Source organism: Herpailurus yagouaroundi, unplaced genomic scaffold (assembly GCF_014898765.1).
Source record: "Herpailurus yagouaroundi ecotype Mexico unplaced genomic scaffold, PumYag 163, whole genome shotgun sequence".
NCBI classification, from domain to species: domain Eukaryota; kingdom Metazoa; phylum Chordata; class Mammalia; order Carnivora; family Felidae; genus Herpailurus; species Herpailurus yagouaroundi.
Window position 1 is genome coordinate 27,983,676 of NW_024412404.1, and position 19,412 is coordinate 28,003,087.

A 19,412-nucleotide genomic window follows, 5' to 3' on the forward strand; every position below is an offset into this window, starting at 1 on the left:
AACTGAAGTCCCTAAAAAGTGAGAAAATGGGACCAGAAGCAATATGTGAAGAGATAATGACTCACATTTTTCAGAAAACAGATGAAGGACTTAAATTCAGTTTCCAGAATTGATAAAAAACAAAAAACAACAAAACAAAACAAAACAAAAACCACTTCTATATATATAGGCACCTTACAAGGGGTTCCCATCCATCCTACACCACTGACTTGCCTTGGAAGGCTACCTGGACCCTCTGAGCCTTAGTTTTGTAAATACAAAATACAAAATACAACCTACTTCAGAAGGATGGTAAAAAGGTTAAATGAGATAATATATGGAAAGTGCTTAGCATGTCACTTGACAATACTTTCTGTAACTAGCTATAAATGTTGGCTCTTGTTATTTATCACTAACACTTGCCATACCCAAGTAGAAATCCCGCATTTACCTGGCTATCGCCTCAAACTACCACCGCACCTTTCTTGCACCCCAGTGATGGTGGGGCAGACACCCAGAAAGGAAGAACCCTCATCCCCATCCCTGACACAGACTCTCAGGAAGGGACTTGTGGGGAGGATCCTCACGTTCCACCCCTACCCGCCCTGGCCCCGCCCACTGCCCCGTGGCCACACCCTCTCCCAAGGGCCTGCAGAGCAGTTGCCTAGCAGTCTGTATTGCGCCTTCGCGCAGGCTGGGTGCTCGGCAGCCATGCCGAAGAACGCGTTAGTCATCCTGCGCTATGGGCCATACAGTGCAGTCGGCCTGTCTGTGGAGTACCGCACCTTCCGCCTAGAGGGCCTGCAAGGTGGGCAGCCGAGCGCCAGAGGGCCACCCAACTGCGTGTGCCCAGGCGTACCCCAACCTCTGAGCACCTGTGCAGGCGGTACCCTCTCCCTATACCTCCTTCCTTCCGCTGACCCAGACCAAGCACCATAACCTCTGGTTAGTCTTCCCTGAGCTTCTACTTTCTCAGGATGACTTAGCATCTTCCTCTGGCTTCTACTGCTTCAAAATAGGAGTGGAAACAAACATGTACTGGGAGCCCACTGGGTACCAGGCAGTTTATACAAATCATTTGAATGGGAAGGATCACATAATCCTGCTTAAACAGAAGATCAAGAATATTAAGTGACTTTTCCAAAGTCATGTGGCTGGAAAATGGTGGAGAGTCTACATTTTCAGCATTCAATCATGCAACAAACCTTTACTGAGCATCTGTGTTGGACACTATTCCAGGTACTGGGGACATACTTGCAAACAAAGGTACATGTCCTTAAAATGACCTTCTCATTGTTGACTACTAGTTAACAGTTGTGCTGAGCCTCCAACAGAGGAATGTGATCAGAGTGGGGCCTGCCACTGGCTATAATTGGAGGGGAGAGGGGAAGATCTGGAAAGGTTTGTTCACTGGAATTATACTTGAGTTGAGCTTTAAAAAGTAGGGAGAGAAAACCAGGTAAAGAGAAGAAAGAGCATGCCAGACAGAGAAACTACAAAGGCTGGAAGCATGAACAAATGAGGTATTTGTTGAACTGCAAGAAGGATGAGGTTGGAGAGGTAGACAGGGGCAGATCCTGCACGGCCCTATGCAAGTTTCAGGTGGGGGTACGGGGGGGGGGGTCAAACTGTGGCTGTCTGAGGAGAACAGAGCAGAGGGGGCCAAGAATGAAGTGAAGAGACAAGTCAAGAGACTTCGGGTGGTACAAGGGAGAGATGAGAGTAGCTTGGACCAGGACAGCCATAGAGGGGCAGTGGATTAAAGTAAGAGGAAGGACAAAAAAAAGTAAGAGGAAAGAGGTGGGGGGGTGGGCGAGGGTCAGGAGGATATCCTCTGGATCCGGTCAGTGTCTGGCTTGATCAAAGTGCTGATGGATGGAAGTGCTCTACACTGAAGATGACAACACAGATGGACTGTAATTTGTAGGAACATGCTCCATTTCGACCATATTAAACTTCATGTGTTTTCAGCTGTGTAGATGGAGGTACTGAGTTAGCTCTGCAGTTCTAGAGCTCAGAGAAAAAGTCTGAACTAGAGATAGAATGGTCTGAGTCAGGGACTTGGGGATCACATATAGAACGAGAAGAGAGCCCAGGCCTGGGTCTTCAGTCTTCAGTGCTTTTAAATGCTCTAATTTCCCATCGGAAACTTCTCACCAGCTTTCCCTCCCTGGCTTCATGAGGTTTATTGTATGTCTCAACAGTCTTTTGCCCAGACAGCTATGCATTTTTCATTTCCCGCACGCTGCCCACAGCTTTTCCACCTTGTGTGAGTTCCACATTAGGTGAAACATAGACGAGAGCCTTGTGCCAGTCCCTAGGGAGCCCCCAGACAGGGAGGAACAGACAAACAGGAATTTGCAAAACATGGTTTGCTTTGCTCCCGCTAGACATGGGGACGAGGACCCACACTGGGGACAAGGGCTATTATCTTCAAGGCTGCCAGCAAGTGAGGGAGGAGGTGAGGCAATGACAAGTAAAGATGCCACAAAGCTTTCTTAGCATCTTAAAGTTGGCTTTGTCTTGACCCAGTGTTTACTCTTTTGCCAACTTTGTTTTCCAGAGTTCTGACAAAGTTTGTTCTGACAGTTTCTGCTGTTTTTTTGACAACAGAACGTTAATGTCTCTATGGAGGAATGGGAGTTTGGAGTGCCTACTCCGCCATTGTGCTGATGCCTGCAGACCCTTTTTAATTATGTTTCTTGCTGCTGCCATAGCAAGCATGACTATATAGAGTCCAACTAGATCATTTCGCTACCAAGAATTATATTAAAGGAGAATGCATAAATATGTTGTTATAACCTACAAATTACAGGTATTGAAGTGGGGGATACTTCCCATCTAGTTTGTACACAAATCCCATGGATCACCTGGTCACCTGTCTCCTACTTGCGCTCTTGGCAAGTTGGCAGAGAAAATGGCATGAGCAGAGGTCAAGTGCAAGGACTCTGAAGTCCAACCAATCTAATTTTGAATGGGTCTCCACCATTTAGTAGCTCTGTGGCCAAAGCCAAGATCAAGTTATTTCACTTTTGCAAGCCTCAGTTTACTTATTGGTAAAATGGGAGCAGATCCCTACCTCGCTGATGTGAGATTCCAGTGGGAAAATGCAGAGTCATGAATACCATACCTGCACATAGTAAATGTTCAACAAGCATTCGTTCTTATTATTTCAGGGCACGGGGTTACTAGGAAGGGAAGGAGGGAGCCACATGAGGCAAGCTGGGGAGCAGCAAGCCGTTGGGTCTGGCTGGAGGATGGTCACGAGAGTCACGACTGTTTTACCCTTGGCAACAGGGAGCCAGCAAAGTTTCTTGAGCTAAAGAATCATGAGATTAAGGATGTGCCTTAAGAGGCCAATTCTCAAGGAAGAGATTTAGGGAGAAGAAGTGAGAAAAGATTAATTAAGAGATATTAAGAGGTTAGAAATTACGTTCTGAAGTTCAGGGGAAAGACAAAGGCAGAGTTGAGTCAGAAGCAGTTATGAGTTTAAATAACATCTATGTGCTGATGGCTCCCAAATTTCTCTCTCCCATCAGGATTTCTCATTGCCACTGGGGTGTTTAGAAGGCATCTCAGACTAATATGTCTGAAGTTTCTAAACCTAATACCCACCCCACAGCAGCCCCTCTGCATTCTCTTCCTCTCAGTTCACACAGCTCTGTTCTTTTAGTTACTCAGGCCAAAAACTTTGCAGGCAACTTTCTGTCCTCTCTTTGCTTCACATTCATCACAAACACCATCATCTCCTGCCTGGATAAGTGCCCCTATCTCTCTGCTGAGTTCCCTGTGACCACCCTTGTCCCCTGCAGTCTGTCCTCAGCACCAAAGCCGGGTGATGCCTTTAAACTTGAGTCATAGCATGGCCTGTGCCTCCAAGAACATCCTGGTGGCTCCCAGCTCACTCAAGGGAGAAGTCAAAGGCTTGCAGTGGCCTATAGGTGTCCTCCCTGACCTCGTTTCCTCTGTCACTACACACTCTGTACCCTCAGTCACTCAGCTGCAGCCACGCCGACCTCCTCATTGGCCCTTGAACACCCCTGGTGCACTTTGACCTCCAGGTGTGGCAGCTGCTCCACCTGGAATGCTCTTCCTCCAGATTCCTGCATTGTCCTCACTCTTCACTCCCTCGCAGCCTCTGGGTGTTTCTTAAAAGTCACCTTCATCAACAGCCGTTCCTTGAGCATCCCTATCAAAAACGTCAACACCTCCCTCTGCCTGCCTCTTCCCTATCTCCCTTCCTTCCTTCTTTACTTCTTCCTAGTGCTCATAAGTTTGAGCACACTCTTTTTCTAGGCCCTCATCGATCAAGACTTCATCTTTTTCTAGGTGAAACGTACATTTCACCTATTTGCTGGGAGGTTTGCTTCAGGGTAGCAGGGGTTCTGGTCTGCCCTGTTCTCTGCTGTGTCCCAGTGTCCAGAACTGTGCCAGGTATATCTTAAGGGTCAATAAGCATTAAATAAATAAAATTAACCTGAATGGAGCTGAACACTGGATCCACAGGAGGTGAGACTTGGAGAGAAATCAAGGAAAGACAGAACCGGCGAACAGGAGGACCTTGGCAGTGGCCCCTCTGAGGGGCGCAGAGGCAAGAGAGACCCCAGAGACAGAAGCAAGTGAGATGATTTCAAGACGAAAATGGCTACTGGGCACCAAACTGTTAAATAGGAGTCATTTCTAGTAAAGGTGAATTCATGATTAATGAAGGACATAGAAAAAAATATTCTCAGAGACTTGGGATAGGAAGGCAAAATGGTACAGAACTTTAGAGGCCAACTTGGCCATGTCTTAAAATTTAACCATATACTGTGGAACCCAGCTATTCCATTTCTCAGTCTCTCCCATGTATACATAAACTTGTACATGTACACAGAGGGATGCCCAGGAATATTTCCTGCAATGTTCTTGCTGATAGTGGAAAATTGAAAACAACCAGAGAAAGGACCAGCTTGAATACATTGCAGTACAGCTGTCACATGAAATGCAGTGCAGCTGGTCCATGTATATATTGACAGAACTGGATCACCACGACATGACATTAAGGGAGTGAGGTGTGTTCCTGAATTCCATGTACACTGTGATCCAACTTCCACTGAAAAGGACAAAGTGGGGGGGAGGAGGAAGAATTATGGGTGATTTAAAATGTTCTGTCCTATAATTGTAAGGTTTTTTAAAAATCGTGGGTCTGCATCACATTTATAATCTGATAAAAATTCATGGGGTGCCTCAGTGGCTCAGTCAGTTAAGTCTCCAACTTTGGCTCAGGTCATGATCTCATGGTTCATGAATGAGTTCGAGCCCTGAATCAGGCTCTGTGCTGACAGTGTGGAGCCTGGAGCCTGCTTCGGATTCTGTGTCTCCCTGTCTCTCTGCGTCTCCCCCGCTTGTACTCTGTGTGTGTCTCTCTCAAAAGTAAACATTAAAAAAAATTAATCTGATAAAATTTTAGAGTTTAAAATAGTTTGGGGTAGTTTCTTTATTTTTTTCCAACAGAAGTATTTTAAAGAAGTAAGAGGGGCACCTGGGTGGCTCAGTCGGTTAAGCATCTGATTTTAGCTCAGGTCATGATCTCACAGTCCATGAGTTTGAGCCCCTCTGTGCTGACAGCTCAGAGCCTGGAGCCTGCTTTGGATTCTGTGTCTCCCTCTCTCTCTGCCCCTCCCCTGTCTCTGTCTCTCTCTGTCTCAAAAATAAATAAAAACATTTTTTTTCCACGTTTATTTATTTTTTGGGGACAGAGAGAGACAGAGCATGAACGGGGGAGGGGCAGAGAGAGAGGGAGACACAGAATGGGAAACAGGCTCCAGGCTCTGAGCCATCAGCCCAGAGCCCGACGCGGGGCTCGAACTCACGGACCGCAAGATCGTGACCTGGCTGAAGTCGGACGCTTAACCGACTGCACCACCCAGGCGCCCCGAAAAACATTTTTAAAAAAAGAAGTAAGAAAGGAGATGAGTCAGACTATCAGTTTACTAAGAGGGGCGGGAGAACTGTGTGAGCCACTGAATGTGCTGATGGTTCTCCACCTCTGGGAGCACAGGATCAAGAGAAGGTGGGCTGAAGCCTTCATTGGCAGGAGGTTAAGATGCAGGGAGAGATGAGGAAGCCAAGGGCACAAGCAGTTCTTCCCACAGTAGGGGAGGGGAAGGAGTGTCTTGAGAAGATCAAGGGGAGAATTTTTATGGTTGGAGAAGCACATTGCAAGCTATCAGCAGGTGGCTGATGTTTAAAGTTAGTTTGTGTATCCCTGAATGATGATTCATATCGTACCAGCAGCCAACATTCACTGAGGACTGGTGACAAATGCCAGGGTGTTAACAAAAGCAAAGCAGGGGGTTTCTGGCCCCCCCCCCACCCCCGCGACCCCGTTCTGCTCCACACTCCCACCACCACTTTAGAGTCAATACTAACATCAAACCAAGCAGAGTGGTGCATTCACAGGTCCCCATCTGTAAAATCTGCATCTGAATTCTGTATGTTTCTTTAAAAATCATAGCCCTTTATCATTTCCTTAAGTCCTGCTGGCTTTGGAAATATGCCTGATATTTCCTGAACTTACTGTGCCTTAAGGAATCTGAAAATTTTTGTTCTTTTTTTATTACCCAAAAGTTATAATGGTTCAGCAAAAATGTCTCTATTATGGACTCAATATTAATGAAACTAAACTATGTAATGCTTAACCAAAGTCCTAAGTAATCTCCTGACCATGGTTGCTCCTTGTCTACTGTCCTTAAGTCTGCCAAATGAGCTGCTAAAAGGAACTAAAAAGAATTGAAACCAACCCATAAAAATTGGATCTATGCTTATTTAGCGACAACACCCTGTGTGCCATTCTCCTGTCCCTAGCTATGCATTAGCTGCTCACATCAATGGTCATAGGCATTTCATCTGTGCCCAGCAGAGAAGGGGGAGATGTCTGTCTGTCTGTTTGCCTTGACTTCCTAACTAGCAGTGCTTAAATCCCTCCCAGATGGTGCCCAATTCCGCCAGCACTGAGAAAAGGGAGGCTTTTCTGTTTCCCTTCAGCTTACCCAGATCCCCCTTGAAGGATGAGGTGCCACTTCAAAGAGGCAGGCATTCTGCGGGTGGCCTTACAGCTTCTGGTTGATTTATGCTGGAGTTTAGCTACCGCCTTTGGAAAGACTTTGTTGCATGGAGTGTATTTATCTGACCTTTCTTTGAATAGACAACCCCACAGCAGCTCGTAGGAAAGAATGGGTCCTCCATGTAGAGAGGTGGCATTTGGATGAACTGCAGGAATTCTGGTGCTTCTCCAGGTTTGATCCCTTAAGCCCGCACTGACCACCCTACAGCTGGGCTCAACACACCCCAGACTGATGACAAGGGGGCAGGCATCCTGTGGGGGAATATATGATGTGGGGTCTGGGGTGGCTCATCGCTTTAATAAGAATCAGACTTAGGTCACTCAAGATCCAAGAGAGTCATTGGAGATTCCCAGCACCATTGAATTGAGTTTGTTTATTTAACAAGCTATATTAACACCAAGCATCTGGTGGGGTTGGGGTGGGGGGATTAGGGTCAGTGAGGGAGATGTGCTCCCTTAAAGGCCCCGAGAGGCCATGCTTTGCGAACCATGTAGAAAATGAAGTGAGAAGTGGTATGCTGTCTTAAGAGGGTCTCTCCCTGTAGGGCTTGATTTGCTCAAGTAGGAGGCAGACTCTCATTATTTGGCACCCCCACTTCCACAGGGTGGATTATTTGGTACATCAAATCCTGTTTCTTAGATTCGCTTTGCCATGAAAGAGTGCTGCCTTTCTCATAAAAGTAACCCCAGACCCAGATGCTATGTGAGACTCAGACAGGGCTCTGCCCTCTGAGAAAGGAAAGGTCTGTGGACTGCCGAAGGGTGTGCGCCTTCCCAGGTCTCCTCGTGCAGAGCCCTTCCTCACTTACACTGCATTACAGTGAGCAACTCCAGACACAGTCTGTGCCTCCTTCTCTCCAGAACCCCCAGGCCTTAGAGAGTTGCTGTTGTGTGTTAGAAGTATAGAGGTAACACCTTGCCTCCAGAGATGGGGTTGGAACAGAGAAGCTGTTTTTTTCCTGATTTCTTCCTACCAAATTGAAGTACATTTCCCAGGAACATCTTCTGACAAGGCAAAGCCAAGGTTCTGGAGGCCAAATTGCCCCCTACCCACTCACTTGCAACTTTTCCCTCTCAGGCTACACATCCCCTCTCCTGATGGGGTGCTGCTGGGAGAGTGTCTACTTCCCAGAAATCTCTGCCTATAGACTGCCTTTCTGCTTCCTAGACTGTCCCCTGGCCATCCCAAACAAGGCATTAGTCCAAACTCAGTGCCTTCCTCCAAAGATGTTTAATACAAGACACTTAAATAGGATACAATAACATAAATATGCCAGAGGAAAAGATGCGGGTGTTCGTAGAGAGAGGCGTTAGCCGATGCAGGGTCAATTAGGGCTCCCGCTGGGTGCCCAAGGAGCGCTATCTCGTTGATGGAGATCCTCACTGAGTTACTCTCTGAAGTTCCTTTCCAGAAGTGAAATTAAAATCACGCAATTAAAATGTTCACAGTTGGGGCTGGATGTTCTTGAGCTGATTGAAAGATGAAGAAGTGGACACGCCAACATTTTGAAGCAGCAATTGTCTCTGTAATTAAGTGCAATTAACTGACATAATTGTCTGCTTTTCTGCACATAAGACTGATTGCAATGCTAAGACTCAAAAAAAAAAAAAAAAACAAAACCACGCCCTTCATCGGATTCCTCATCCCAACCTAACCAAAATTCTCACTGATGCATGAAGACTACCAAAGATGGTGACTGAGCACACCGACTCTACCACCAATGTTACAAGGTGAACATGTCAGGAAAACGGAGGACAGACATGTTAGAGAAAACAGAATCCCATGCTGTTCATGCACATCATTTCTCCTAAACTCCTACACTTTTGCGTTTCCACGTTAGAGAATAGATCTAACAACTTTTCCATGGCTCATCTCTAGGGAAGTGATAACCAAAAAGCAACTTCCAAAGGTGTGAATAAAAGTTCAGTTCATTAGCTTTAAAACAAAACAAAAAATAAAAAGCATTTTATTTCTCCTTAGTATAGAAAATCCGGAATATGCTGGAAGAATAAAGACAAAGAAGTTTCACACACTCTTACCAGAGAGATAACCACTGAATATTTCTTTTCTTTTCCTATTACATATACAGACTCTAATTAGTAGTGAAGATGTGTTTTCATATATGCTATACATGTACCCTGACTGTTTGCACATATTACAAATATTTTTCTTGCTATTAAAAAAATGAATAAACATTTTCTGAAATGATCAGAAAAAAACTCATCATATGGACCTATCATCTTCTTATGATTTGAACAATAGGTTATACAAAGTATTTTCTATTATAAAACTGCAGAAAGGAGCCTCTCGTTACAAAAGTCTGCCTGTATTTCTGTTTTGTTTTGTTTTGTTTTGTTTTGTTTTTTCCTGAGGAAGCTTTCTTAAAAGCGCATATCCCCTGGCCAGAGTTTATTCTGTAATTCTAAAAATCTTTGAGGCTTTTGAGGCTTGTATTGCCAAATTAACTCCAGAAAGGTGGCCAATTTCTATTTCCATCAGCAGGATAAGAAGTTACCTAATTCCCCCCATCCCCTCCAGCACTGAGTATCATCTCTATAAAAAAAAGTTCAAAAACTCTTCCTAGAGACATCTCCTATTTCCACATATCCTATGGGTCTGGGGCAAATTGCAACCAAAACCTGAATTGCTCAGGTCTCTGGCTGTGCTTTCCAGAAAAGGTGAGGGCACACCGGGCCAGCACCAGGTAGGTACCCAACAGGGCAACTGGAGTTATAGCCACGGGCAACTGGAAACCAAGCCAGCTGCTGGCATCCGTGAGAACATCCACATGGCAGGTTAATCTAGAGCCTGTCCTCATGCCACCCACACTCCTCTCCATCTTTTCCAGCTGTGTTGGCCAGAGATGGACACAACGTCATCCTAGAAAAGATAGAAGACTGGAATGTGGTAGAACTCATGGTGAATGAAGAAGTCGTCTTTCACTGCAACATCAAAGACCTGGAATTTGGTAAGTCCTTCAGCACTGCTCTGCTCCCAAGCAGCATTTTTCCTTCTCTGAAGTGGGCTCGATTTCTAGTTGAAGTGGCCAGTGGGTTAGGACCAGATTCAAATTGGACTTTTTTTCTGAGTCTTAAATTCTTACTCAAAGCCCTGTGTACATGAGTAAGCACATCCTAAACCACACAAAGTGCTTGATGCTCTGGGTTCCTTCCTGGAACACTGGACACAAAAGAGGGACAGAAAGAAAAATGAAGTTTTAGCCCCAGATTTCAAATGATATAACAGGCACTTAGGGGTAATAGGTTTGGGGGTTTTCTTTTATTCTTTCTTTTTATTTTCACATTTTAACAATGTGTGTTTTATTATCATTTGCCTTCAAAACAGGTTTGTTCCATTTGATTATTCTACCTAGGCTTGCTAAGACAATTAGAGTCGATATGCCCTCAGTGCATGGCATTATCAGTGACATTCTAGGGATTTCATTGCCCTGGAGAGCTTCCTGCCTGGCAGGCTGGCATCGCACATACCACACTCTGCTCAGAAGTAAAAGTTTTTGCTGTTATTATACTCTGTCGAAGGCTAGTTAACAATTTAAGTGACTGTGTACTTTGAGACTTGTCTTCTAGTGGAAATCGTACATGTCTTACATGACATGAAACTGTACAGAGGGGCTCCTGGGTGTCACAGTCGGTTAAGCGTCCGACTTCAGCCAGGTCACGATCTCGCGGTCCGGGAGTTCGAGCCCCGCGTCGGGTTCTGGGCTGATGGCTCAGAGCCTGGAGCCTGTTTCCGATTCTGTGTCTCCCTCTCTCTCTGCCTCTTCCCCGTTCATGCTCTGTCTCTCTCTGTCCCAAAAATAAATAAACGTTGAAAAAAAAAAAAAGAAATGGTACAGAAAGCTGGTCAAAGGAAAATTGTATCTATTTCCCTAGGAGGTGATGGTAAACTAGACCCACTGTGCGAAGAGGCCAGGATAGCCATCCTAAACGCCTACTGATCTCCTCACCCAGACAGGCACCTCAAGTCAACAGCACAGCAGCTGCCTCTGGCAAACAAAAGCAGTCATTCCAGGATGCTGGGCTCTGACAGTCTAAAGTAATGCAGGCCTGTCCTTCAGCCTGCCCACCATAAGGTCTCTCACCTGGCTGCGAGGGAACAAGGCCCCCCCCCAAAATAATAAAAGCACATCATCATTTGCAGCATCTTTCAATCTCAACCCACAGGGAGAGTCCTCCAATAACAGGTATGCGCTGAGCTGAAGGAAATAATAAAATGCAATCTAATAACAGAAAGCCATGCTGTACTAATAACACAGAGTTTGCCAGGAGCATCTGAGATTCCATTCTCTAGTAAGGAAAGAGCTAGGAGCAGGTAAAATTAAAGATTGCGGGGAAAGGGGAGCAGGAGGGAGAAGAGTGGCCCTTGAAAATCTGAACCCAGAGTTAATGTCGGTATTTGGAAACCTGGCTATTTCTACAGGTTGATTTCTTGCTCCCAATGCAATAATATTTTAAGTGTTCAAATACAATTCCCTAAAGTCAAATCGCCAGTTATTCTTCATAACAAGAAAAGTATCTGCCCTCTTTTGCATGAGCCATCCCAACAAGCTGTTCTGCAGAGGGCCAGAAAGAGCCCAGGGCAGACAGGGAAGTGGCTGCTTGTCCCTCTGGAGGAACACACAGCCCTGCAGGGTTAAAGAAGGTTAGTCATGGGCAGTGTAAAATCAGCTGTGTCAAAGTGACGCTCTTTGTACTTTCAGGTCCTGTGCACCAACTGTAGCATCCCTTCTTAGCTATAGAGACATGCAGATACCGATCTAATGACGTTAAATGTGAAGTCATGGTAAAAATGCATCACACCTTGTAGGGGAGAGATGAGTTCCTTCACAGAAGACTCTGGGCACCCTGGTGAAAGAGAAGGGCTTTCAGGGCCTCCACAAGGCCACCGGCTGACTCCCAGCGCAGCCCCCTTGGGGAGGCAACCACCCTGCTCCCCGCGGCTTCACTGCACGTGGGGAGGCCACCCTTCCCATAACTCCAGGTGGCCTCAAACCTCCTGCACCCCAGAACTTCAAAGGCATCTGGGACGCGATGAAACCACCTGCACAAGTTCTTTCTCGCATGTGAGGACATGGGGGATATAATTTTCATTTTCAGTCCAAGCTTCACTTACCAGATTTCACTCAGAGATTACAATCGCTTTCAGATTCTGGAAATACTTAATCATCCTCACTGAGAACCTGAAGCTAAAAAAGTTTCCCCCTGGTGTCTGGTGCCAGTTCTCACATGTCTTCAGTAACCCTAGATTCAGCTTCTCTGTCTTAAAGACCAGTTTAAGATGTAGAATTCTGGTTTCATATAAACATTTTACTATAAGAGAAATACATTTTAATTACAGTCAAATGGAAAAATACAAGTGGGAATAAGGTATACATTTGATAACATTTTGGTATATTTCAATTTGAGTTTCTTGCATTTATGTCTGAATATTCATTAAGAGATAGATATATAGAGAAATTGATTTCACTAAGTTGAGACCACGTTGTATGTACCCAATTATGTATCTATGTTTTAACTTAGCTTTTTGTGTTGACCCTCTTCCCAAGTGACTAAGACATTTGTCCAGGAATTCTATCATGAATCAGGAAATTTCTTCCTCCTTGAATAGTGATTCCCACTTTCACTACCATAACTTTTTCTGCTAAGAAATACAATGGCAAGCTTTCCCATCAGCATTCAGTGCAGTAACTTCAGCTCGAAGGACTCTGGCCCCTCTTCAGGCTCTGCAGCCCACCCCCCACCCCGTGTTGAGCAAGGGCCCCACCAGGTAGCTGCCTTGCCCTCCTCTGCCACGCCCCCCCCCAGCCTGTATTTGTGCCCTCAGAGGAGCCCCCCCACCAGCACCTACACCTGCTCTCCTTCTCTCCCTGACCAGAGCAGAAGGGCAAGTAAGGCAAGATTGCACACGATTCTAAGACGCACTCGAGCATGCAAAACTGCTGGGAGATGCCTATGCCCCAGGTGCTGTGTTCCAGTTTCAGAGTTAAATGACGTATGAATCAGCATCGCCAGAACAAATCACAAGGTTACCTCTGTGTGGTAGGCTTGGTGGGGTGGGACTGCAAGAGTTTCATTTCTTCCCAGTATGGAAGAAATATTTTTCAGTGGTAGAATTTTTACTTTGTGTGTGTGTGTGTGTGTGTGTGTGTGTGTGTGTGTGTGTGTGTGTTGGGGTTGAGGGTGCTTTTAAAACAAACCTTTAAAATAAAATCAAGAGTTTGGGGTGCCTGGGTGGCTCAGTCAGTTGAGCATCCAACTCCTGATTTCAGCTTGGGTCATGATCTCACAGTTCATGAGATTGAGCCCCACATCAGGCTCTGCACTGAGAGTGCGGAGCCTGATTGGGATTCTCTCTCCCAATCTCTCTCCCTGTCCCTCCATCTCTCTCTCTCTCTCTCTCTCTCTCTCAATAAATAAATATACTTTAAAATTTTTTAATAAAAATAAAATCGAGAATTTGATATAAAAGTCATCTGCCCATATATCCTAGCCCTTCTCTGTCATTAAGAAGAGCTTTCTCTTTGGAAATGTGATCATTTTTCAGTCTAAAGAAATGTGGCAGAATCTGCCTCCATCTTCCTCTGTCTTATGTCTTCTTGAACATCTGTCTCCCTGCAAAGAAACAGGAAACACGGCTTGCTCCTGATTGAAGGCAAAAGCCCTCTGTGCTTCAACAAGCTAGACATTCGGGTGCCTTTTAATGCTTTTAAAATGCCACTTAGTTAACTCACATTTTAACTTTATTAAGATGCCGAATCAATTTCATTGTATAACATGAAAATGTGTAAAGAAATTCTCTTTAGTAAAAGACATCTTTACAATCTTTTAATAAAATTAGAAGCATAGCTCCACCTTATTAGTTTTTAAGTGAAATTTGGAATCTCTAAGTTTATTTCTTCTAGTTTTAAAATTTTAAAAGAATAGGTTTTTTGGGAGCCTCCCTGGGCTTGCTGCTGGGGGCCTCACTGGCTATATTTGCCCTCTTGGTAATTTCACCCTTAAAAACATTGACAGACAATATGTGAAAAGTCCACATATAAGAGAACTGTGTTAAAAATTAGTTTCCAAACTAAGCTGCTAGGACATTTGAGCAGTCGGTATATGGAGGGGGGGACCCCAAAGGCCTCTGTATTTCCTCTCTAGCAAAGGCTAGTGTGGACACATATCCCAGGCAAAGTAATACTGAGACTTGATGCACAAATCCCCCTGTGCTTTGCAGACACCACGGGGGAGAAAATTTCAGGTTTCACATGTTCACCTGTGGGTGCTGTGCTTTTAGGAGAAATACACCATTGGCCAAATCCAGGTAAAAGACAAGAAAATGCTAGCCCAGGTGGCTGGCATGAAGCATAGAGAAATTTTCTTCCCAGATTGTTTGAACATTTTATGGGAAAGAGTCTCTTTGTGGTTATTTGGTTGGGTTTTTTTGTTTTGTTTTGTTTTGTTTTGTTTTGTTTTGTTTTGCTTTGTTTTGTTTTTGTTTTGTTTTCAATATATGAAGTTTACTGTCAAATTGGTTTCCATACAACACCCAGTGCTCATCCCAAAAGGTGCCCTCCTCAATACCCATCACCCACCCTCCCCTCCCTCCCATCCGCCATCAACCCTCAGTTTGTTCTCAGTTTTTAAGAGTGTCTCTTATGTTTTGGCTGTCTTCCACTCTAACCTCTTTTTTTTTTCCTTCCCCTCCCCCATGGGTTTCTGTTAAGTTTCTCAGGATCCACATAAGAATGAAACCATATGGTATCTGTCTTTCTCTGTATGGCTTATTTCACTTAGCATAACACTCTCCAGTTCCATCCATGTTGCTACAAAGGGCCATATTTCATTCTTTCTCATTGTCACGTAGTACTCCATTGTGTATATAAACCACAATTTCTTTATCCATTCATCAGTTGATGGACATTTAGGCTCTTTCCATAATTTTGCTATTGTTGAGAGTGCTGCTATAAACATTGGGGTAAAAGTGCCCCTATGCATCAGTACTCCTGTATCCCTTGGGTAAATTCCTAGCAGTGCTATTGCTCGGTCATAGGGTAGGTCTATTTTTAATTTTTTGAGGAACCTCCACACTGTTTTCCAGAGTGGCTGCACCAATTTGCATTCCCACCAACAGTGCAAGAGGGTTCCCGTTTCTCCACATCCTCTCCAGCATCTATAGTCTCCTGATTTGTTCATTTTGGCCACTCTGACTGGCGTGAGGTGATATCTGAGTGTGGTTTTGATTTGTATTTCCCTGATGAGGAGCGACGTTGAGCATCTTTTCATGTGCCTGTTGGCCATCCGGATGTCTTCTTTAGAGAAGTGTCTATTCATGTTTTCTGCCCATTTCTTTACTGGGTTATTTGTTTTTCAGGTGTGGAGTTTGGTGAGCTCTTTATAGATTTTGGATACTAGCCCTTTGTCTGATATGTCATTGGCAAATATCTTTTCCCATTCCGTTGGTTTTAGTTTTGTTGGTTGTTTCCTTTGCTGGTTGGGTTTTTTAAAAAATGTTTATTTATTTATGTTGAGAGAGAAAGAGGGAGAGAGAGAGAGAGAGCAAGCACATGAGTGGGGAAAAGGCAGAGAAAGGGAGAGAGAAAATCCCAAACAGCTTCTACGCTGTCAGCACAGAGCCCGGGCTCGAACTCATGGCTTATGAGGTCATGACCTATTTGTGGTTATTTGGATAGCAGTGTGACCAGATGCTCCCATCCTGGCTGTAAGCGGATGTTCTGAAAGGAAGGGAGACCTGAATTAACCTCCATGTGGGCCAGAGGTCACATACCCCCAGCCCCCACCGCCATCCTGGAGGCCACAGAGTGAGGACAGCACAGGCTAAGTGGCACTAGGCAGGTAAAAAGAAACAAGACAGCTAACAGCATAATGACAACCTTGGACGCTGGCCTTGTGAGGGACGCTGTGGAGAGTAAGGGCTGGGATGGCCTTACAGGGCCATGCTGCTATGAAGCCAGCGGAGGCAAGCCCCATGGTATCAATGCTCTGAATTTGCCGAGAAGAGTCGAAATCTAGATTTTTATTTAAAACTTTTGGTTTTAAAGTGTGAACTCAGGGCTCCTGGGTGGCTCAGTTGGTTAAGCATCTGACTTTTGATTTGGGCTCAGGTCATGATCTCGCAGTTTGTGAGTTCGAGCCCCACCTCAGGCTCTGCCCTGGCAGCATGGAGCCTGCTTGGGATTCTCTCTCTCTCTCTCTCCCTCTCTCTGTCTCTGCTCCTCCCCCAATTGCACTGTTTCTGTCTCTCTCAAAATAAATAAATTAACTTAAAAAAGGTTTATAAGTGTGGGCTTAATTCTTTGAAAAACACAGTCTCAACCAAAAACCAAAAAGAAAACAGAAACTACCGCATCTGGCCCATTCATAGGATGATCATCTATCTGTTCCTGGTTGCCTGAAACTCTCCAATTTACACCTTCAGTCTGGCTGTAATTGTCCCCCAAAACGATGAGGCCCACGGCCCTCCCGTCCTAGTGAAACCACTTGACCCTACTATTTGATTACGCAAATTGAAAGCAAAGACTGTGACATGAAGACATTTGAGAAGCTGGGCCTCTTACTCTGTGGTCACATACAAGGGGGCCCAGCTGTGGGGAGAGCTGCACACCCCAGATCACATTTACTGTGGGAAATACTCCTCTAAGTGAGGTATTGGACTACTTTTGCCAGCATCACGATGGACCTCTTTGAAAGTAAGTGTTCCTGTTTGAGCGGCTGTTCCAAAGAGGTCAAGAACGGAGACCCAGAAGACTAAAGAAGAATGGTAAGCCCCAACCTTTGCTTTGCATGGGAGTATCAAGTTAGGGGAAGCTCACTCCAGCCTGTGTTAGTCATGCCCCCAGCATATAATATTTCGAACCAAAACCTTCTGTCTCCTTCAAGGAATCCACTGATGTTGTAGTCTCTGATCCTCTCCTGTGCTCTGATTTAATGAGTTTGCGATGGGTCCCAGGATCTGCATTTTAACATAAGCGTCTATTGATTCCAGTGCACATAAGCCAACTGCAACTCTGAGAAAGGCGGTACTGGAGTGTTAGGGAGAGACCACCTCACTGTAAGGAGAGGTGAGGACTCTCCCATGAGGGGAATGGAACTTCCCTCCCTCAGTCATGCTGGGTAAGAATAGGAAGGCAGGTGAGGTGGAATTTTCCTTCCTTCTCAGCCTCACAGAGTCCAAAGAGACTAGCAGTGCTAGTCTCACACTCCTGGAGTGTGAGAGAAGCTGGTCTCCAGGGCATGGAAGCAGGTTGGGGGTTAGGCTGGGAAGCATCCTGTGGCCAGTACTCTGTGAGTGTGGCCAATTATCCCAGAGCCATCAGCAAGCCCTTGACATCTGAGCTGTGGTATAGGGAGAGGAATCCATTCTTCTTCTCAGTCTGTGTCTACTCTTGGGCTACGGGGAGGGTTAAGGGGGAAGGGCATATAACCCCAAGGTGTGTACAGCAGCAACAGAGGCCTTAAAAGGCAGTGGCCCTGGAACCTTCTGGAGGTGACTGAATATGGAGAAAAGTCTATTAAAGGCTCAGAGCAGTGGGGGAGAACACTGGGGTTCATCCCCCATCACTCCTGTCTAGAGAAGAGGGCACATTGAAGGGCACTTGTCCTTCAGCCACACAGAAAGACACTTTGGAGCAAACTTGGCCTTTTGTTGCTAATAGTTTAATTGCACCCTTGAACCAAAAAAAAGGCAGGCAGCATTTGGGTTATGAGTACAAAAATAAAACAAAAAATAAAAATTACTTGCCCTTCTCTATGTATATCTGTTTATTAAAACCCCACACTCACGTTAGTAGGTCTTTTACTCTGGATAAAAATCAATCCAGGTTCTCCTCACTTGGTGGAGTACGCAGGCTCCAGCCCAGCATGGTAGTCAAGGAGGTTCTGAGGGCAGAGGAGGATGTGAGGGAGAGGCCACACCTCCCAAAGGCTGTAGCAGGCTTCGCGCCTTGTTCAATCTGCAGACACCTTCTGTGGAGACCGACGTAGTATGCTGTGTCCCTGGCGGGGCGGGGAAATTGCAGCCAAGTGAACCTCTCGCATTGATGTGAGCGTATCCTATATGGGGACACCTCGGTTTAGAGAACCCCAGCTAGAAATGTTTTATAAAGTGCTTCTTTCTCCATTAACATTTATGTTAAACCTAAAAGTGTATTTCTGAACTACAGTAATTACTGTACCCCAAGTTGTGCCCCAGATTCATCATGGTCTTTCACGCTTTTTAAGCCCTACCACCGACCTAGACCTTGCCTATACACACCCAATCTGGTTACCCCAAATTTCTCACAGTTCCTGAACACAAACCGCACCTTTCTTGTTTTTGCCTTTTTCGTGCTTCTTTCTCCTTCTGGAATGCCCAGGCTGTGTTCTCCGGCTGACAAAATCTTGCCTAGCCTTCATGTTCCACTTAGCCATCAAGCCCTGCTCTGAGCCTTCCCTGCCCCCTATAGCAGCAGTACAACCTCATGGGTGCTTCCTGTCATGTGGCGCTCTATACTGAGGATGCCTGTTGGTCTCCCCACTCCTCTGCAGAAAGAGCCCCTCAATGAAGACTCTCTTTTCTTGCCTGTGTGCTCAAGATGAATGGAATCAAGTTCAGCGGCACATTGGAGAAAAACCCAAAGTAACAGCAGTTGAAAGGAGTTAGAAGCAGGAAGCTGTGGTGGTTAAGTTTAGGCGTCAACTTGGCTGGGATACAAGGTGTCCAGATATTTGCTTACGTGTCATTTTGGGTGTGCCTGGGAGGGTGTTTCTAGCTGAGATTAACATTTGAATCTGTTGACTGAGTACACTGGACTGCTCTCCCCAACATAGGTGGACCTCATCCAACTTGGTAAAGGCCTGAATAGGACAAAAGGCAGGGGTGGAGGAGAATTCACACTCTCTGCCTGACTCTTTCTGACATGGGTCATCAGTCTTATGCTGCGCTTCAACTAGAACTTACACCACTGGCTCTCCTGGGTTTCCAGCTTGCAGGTGGCAGATCGTGGAACTTCCCAGCCTCCATAATCACATGAGCCAATTCCTTATAATACATTTCTCTCTCCCATATATGTACACAAATGCATATATATCTCCTCTTGGTCCTGTGTCTCCGGAGAACCCTAATATAGTAGTCCAGGCTGTGGGTGCTCCTCAGTCACCAGAGACCCTGACTCCATCTACCTCCACCATCTTAGCATTGGGTCTCCTGGTCCACAATGGCTTCTGAGTCACAGCCATCAGGTTTGTGTTCCAGGCAGCCAGACAGAGGAAGGGACAAGAAAAAGGGTTTTCCCCTTCCTTTTAAGAATTCTCAAAAGCCTCA

At 45.5% G+C, this 19,412-nt stretch overlaps 1 protein-coding gene across 1 annotated transcript; it reads left to right on the forward strand.

Moving 5' to 3' along the window:
• The first annotated feature begins 688 nt into the window (after positions 1 to 688).
• On the forward strand, positions 689 to 11,249 carry CUNH10orf53 (chromosome unknown C10orf53 homolog). The gene is made up of 3 exons (XM_040486948.1): positions 689 to 787; positions 9,937 to 10,056; positions 10,982 to 11,249. Exons 1-3 carry the CDS (start codon positions 691 to 693, stop codon positions 11,044 to 11,046), a joined length of 282 nt encoding a protein of 93 aa, XP_040342882.1. The 5' UTR covers positions 689 to 690; the 3' UTR covers positions 11,047 to 11,249.
• Positions 11,250 to 19,412: the final 8,163 nt, after the last annotated feature.

What these genes read in the sequence shown, in the direction of transcription:
- CUNH10orf53 (XM_040486948.1), top strand. Translation starts at nt 691, where the DNA reads ATGCCGAAGAACGCGTTAGTCATCCTGCGCTATGGGCCATACAGTGCA. An exon ending in CCGCCTAGAGGGCCTGCAAG is followed by an intron (nt 788 to 9,936) that starts GTGGGCAGCCGA and finishes CATCTTTTCCAG; the next exon opens with CTGTGTTGGCCAGAGATGGA. An exon ending in CATCAAAGACCTGGAATTTG is followed by an intron (nt 10,057 to 10,981) that starts GTAAGTCCTTCA and finishes CTATTTCCCTAG; the next exon opens with GAGGTGATGGTAAACTAGAC.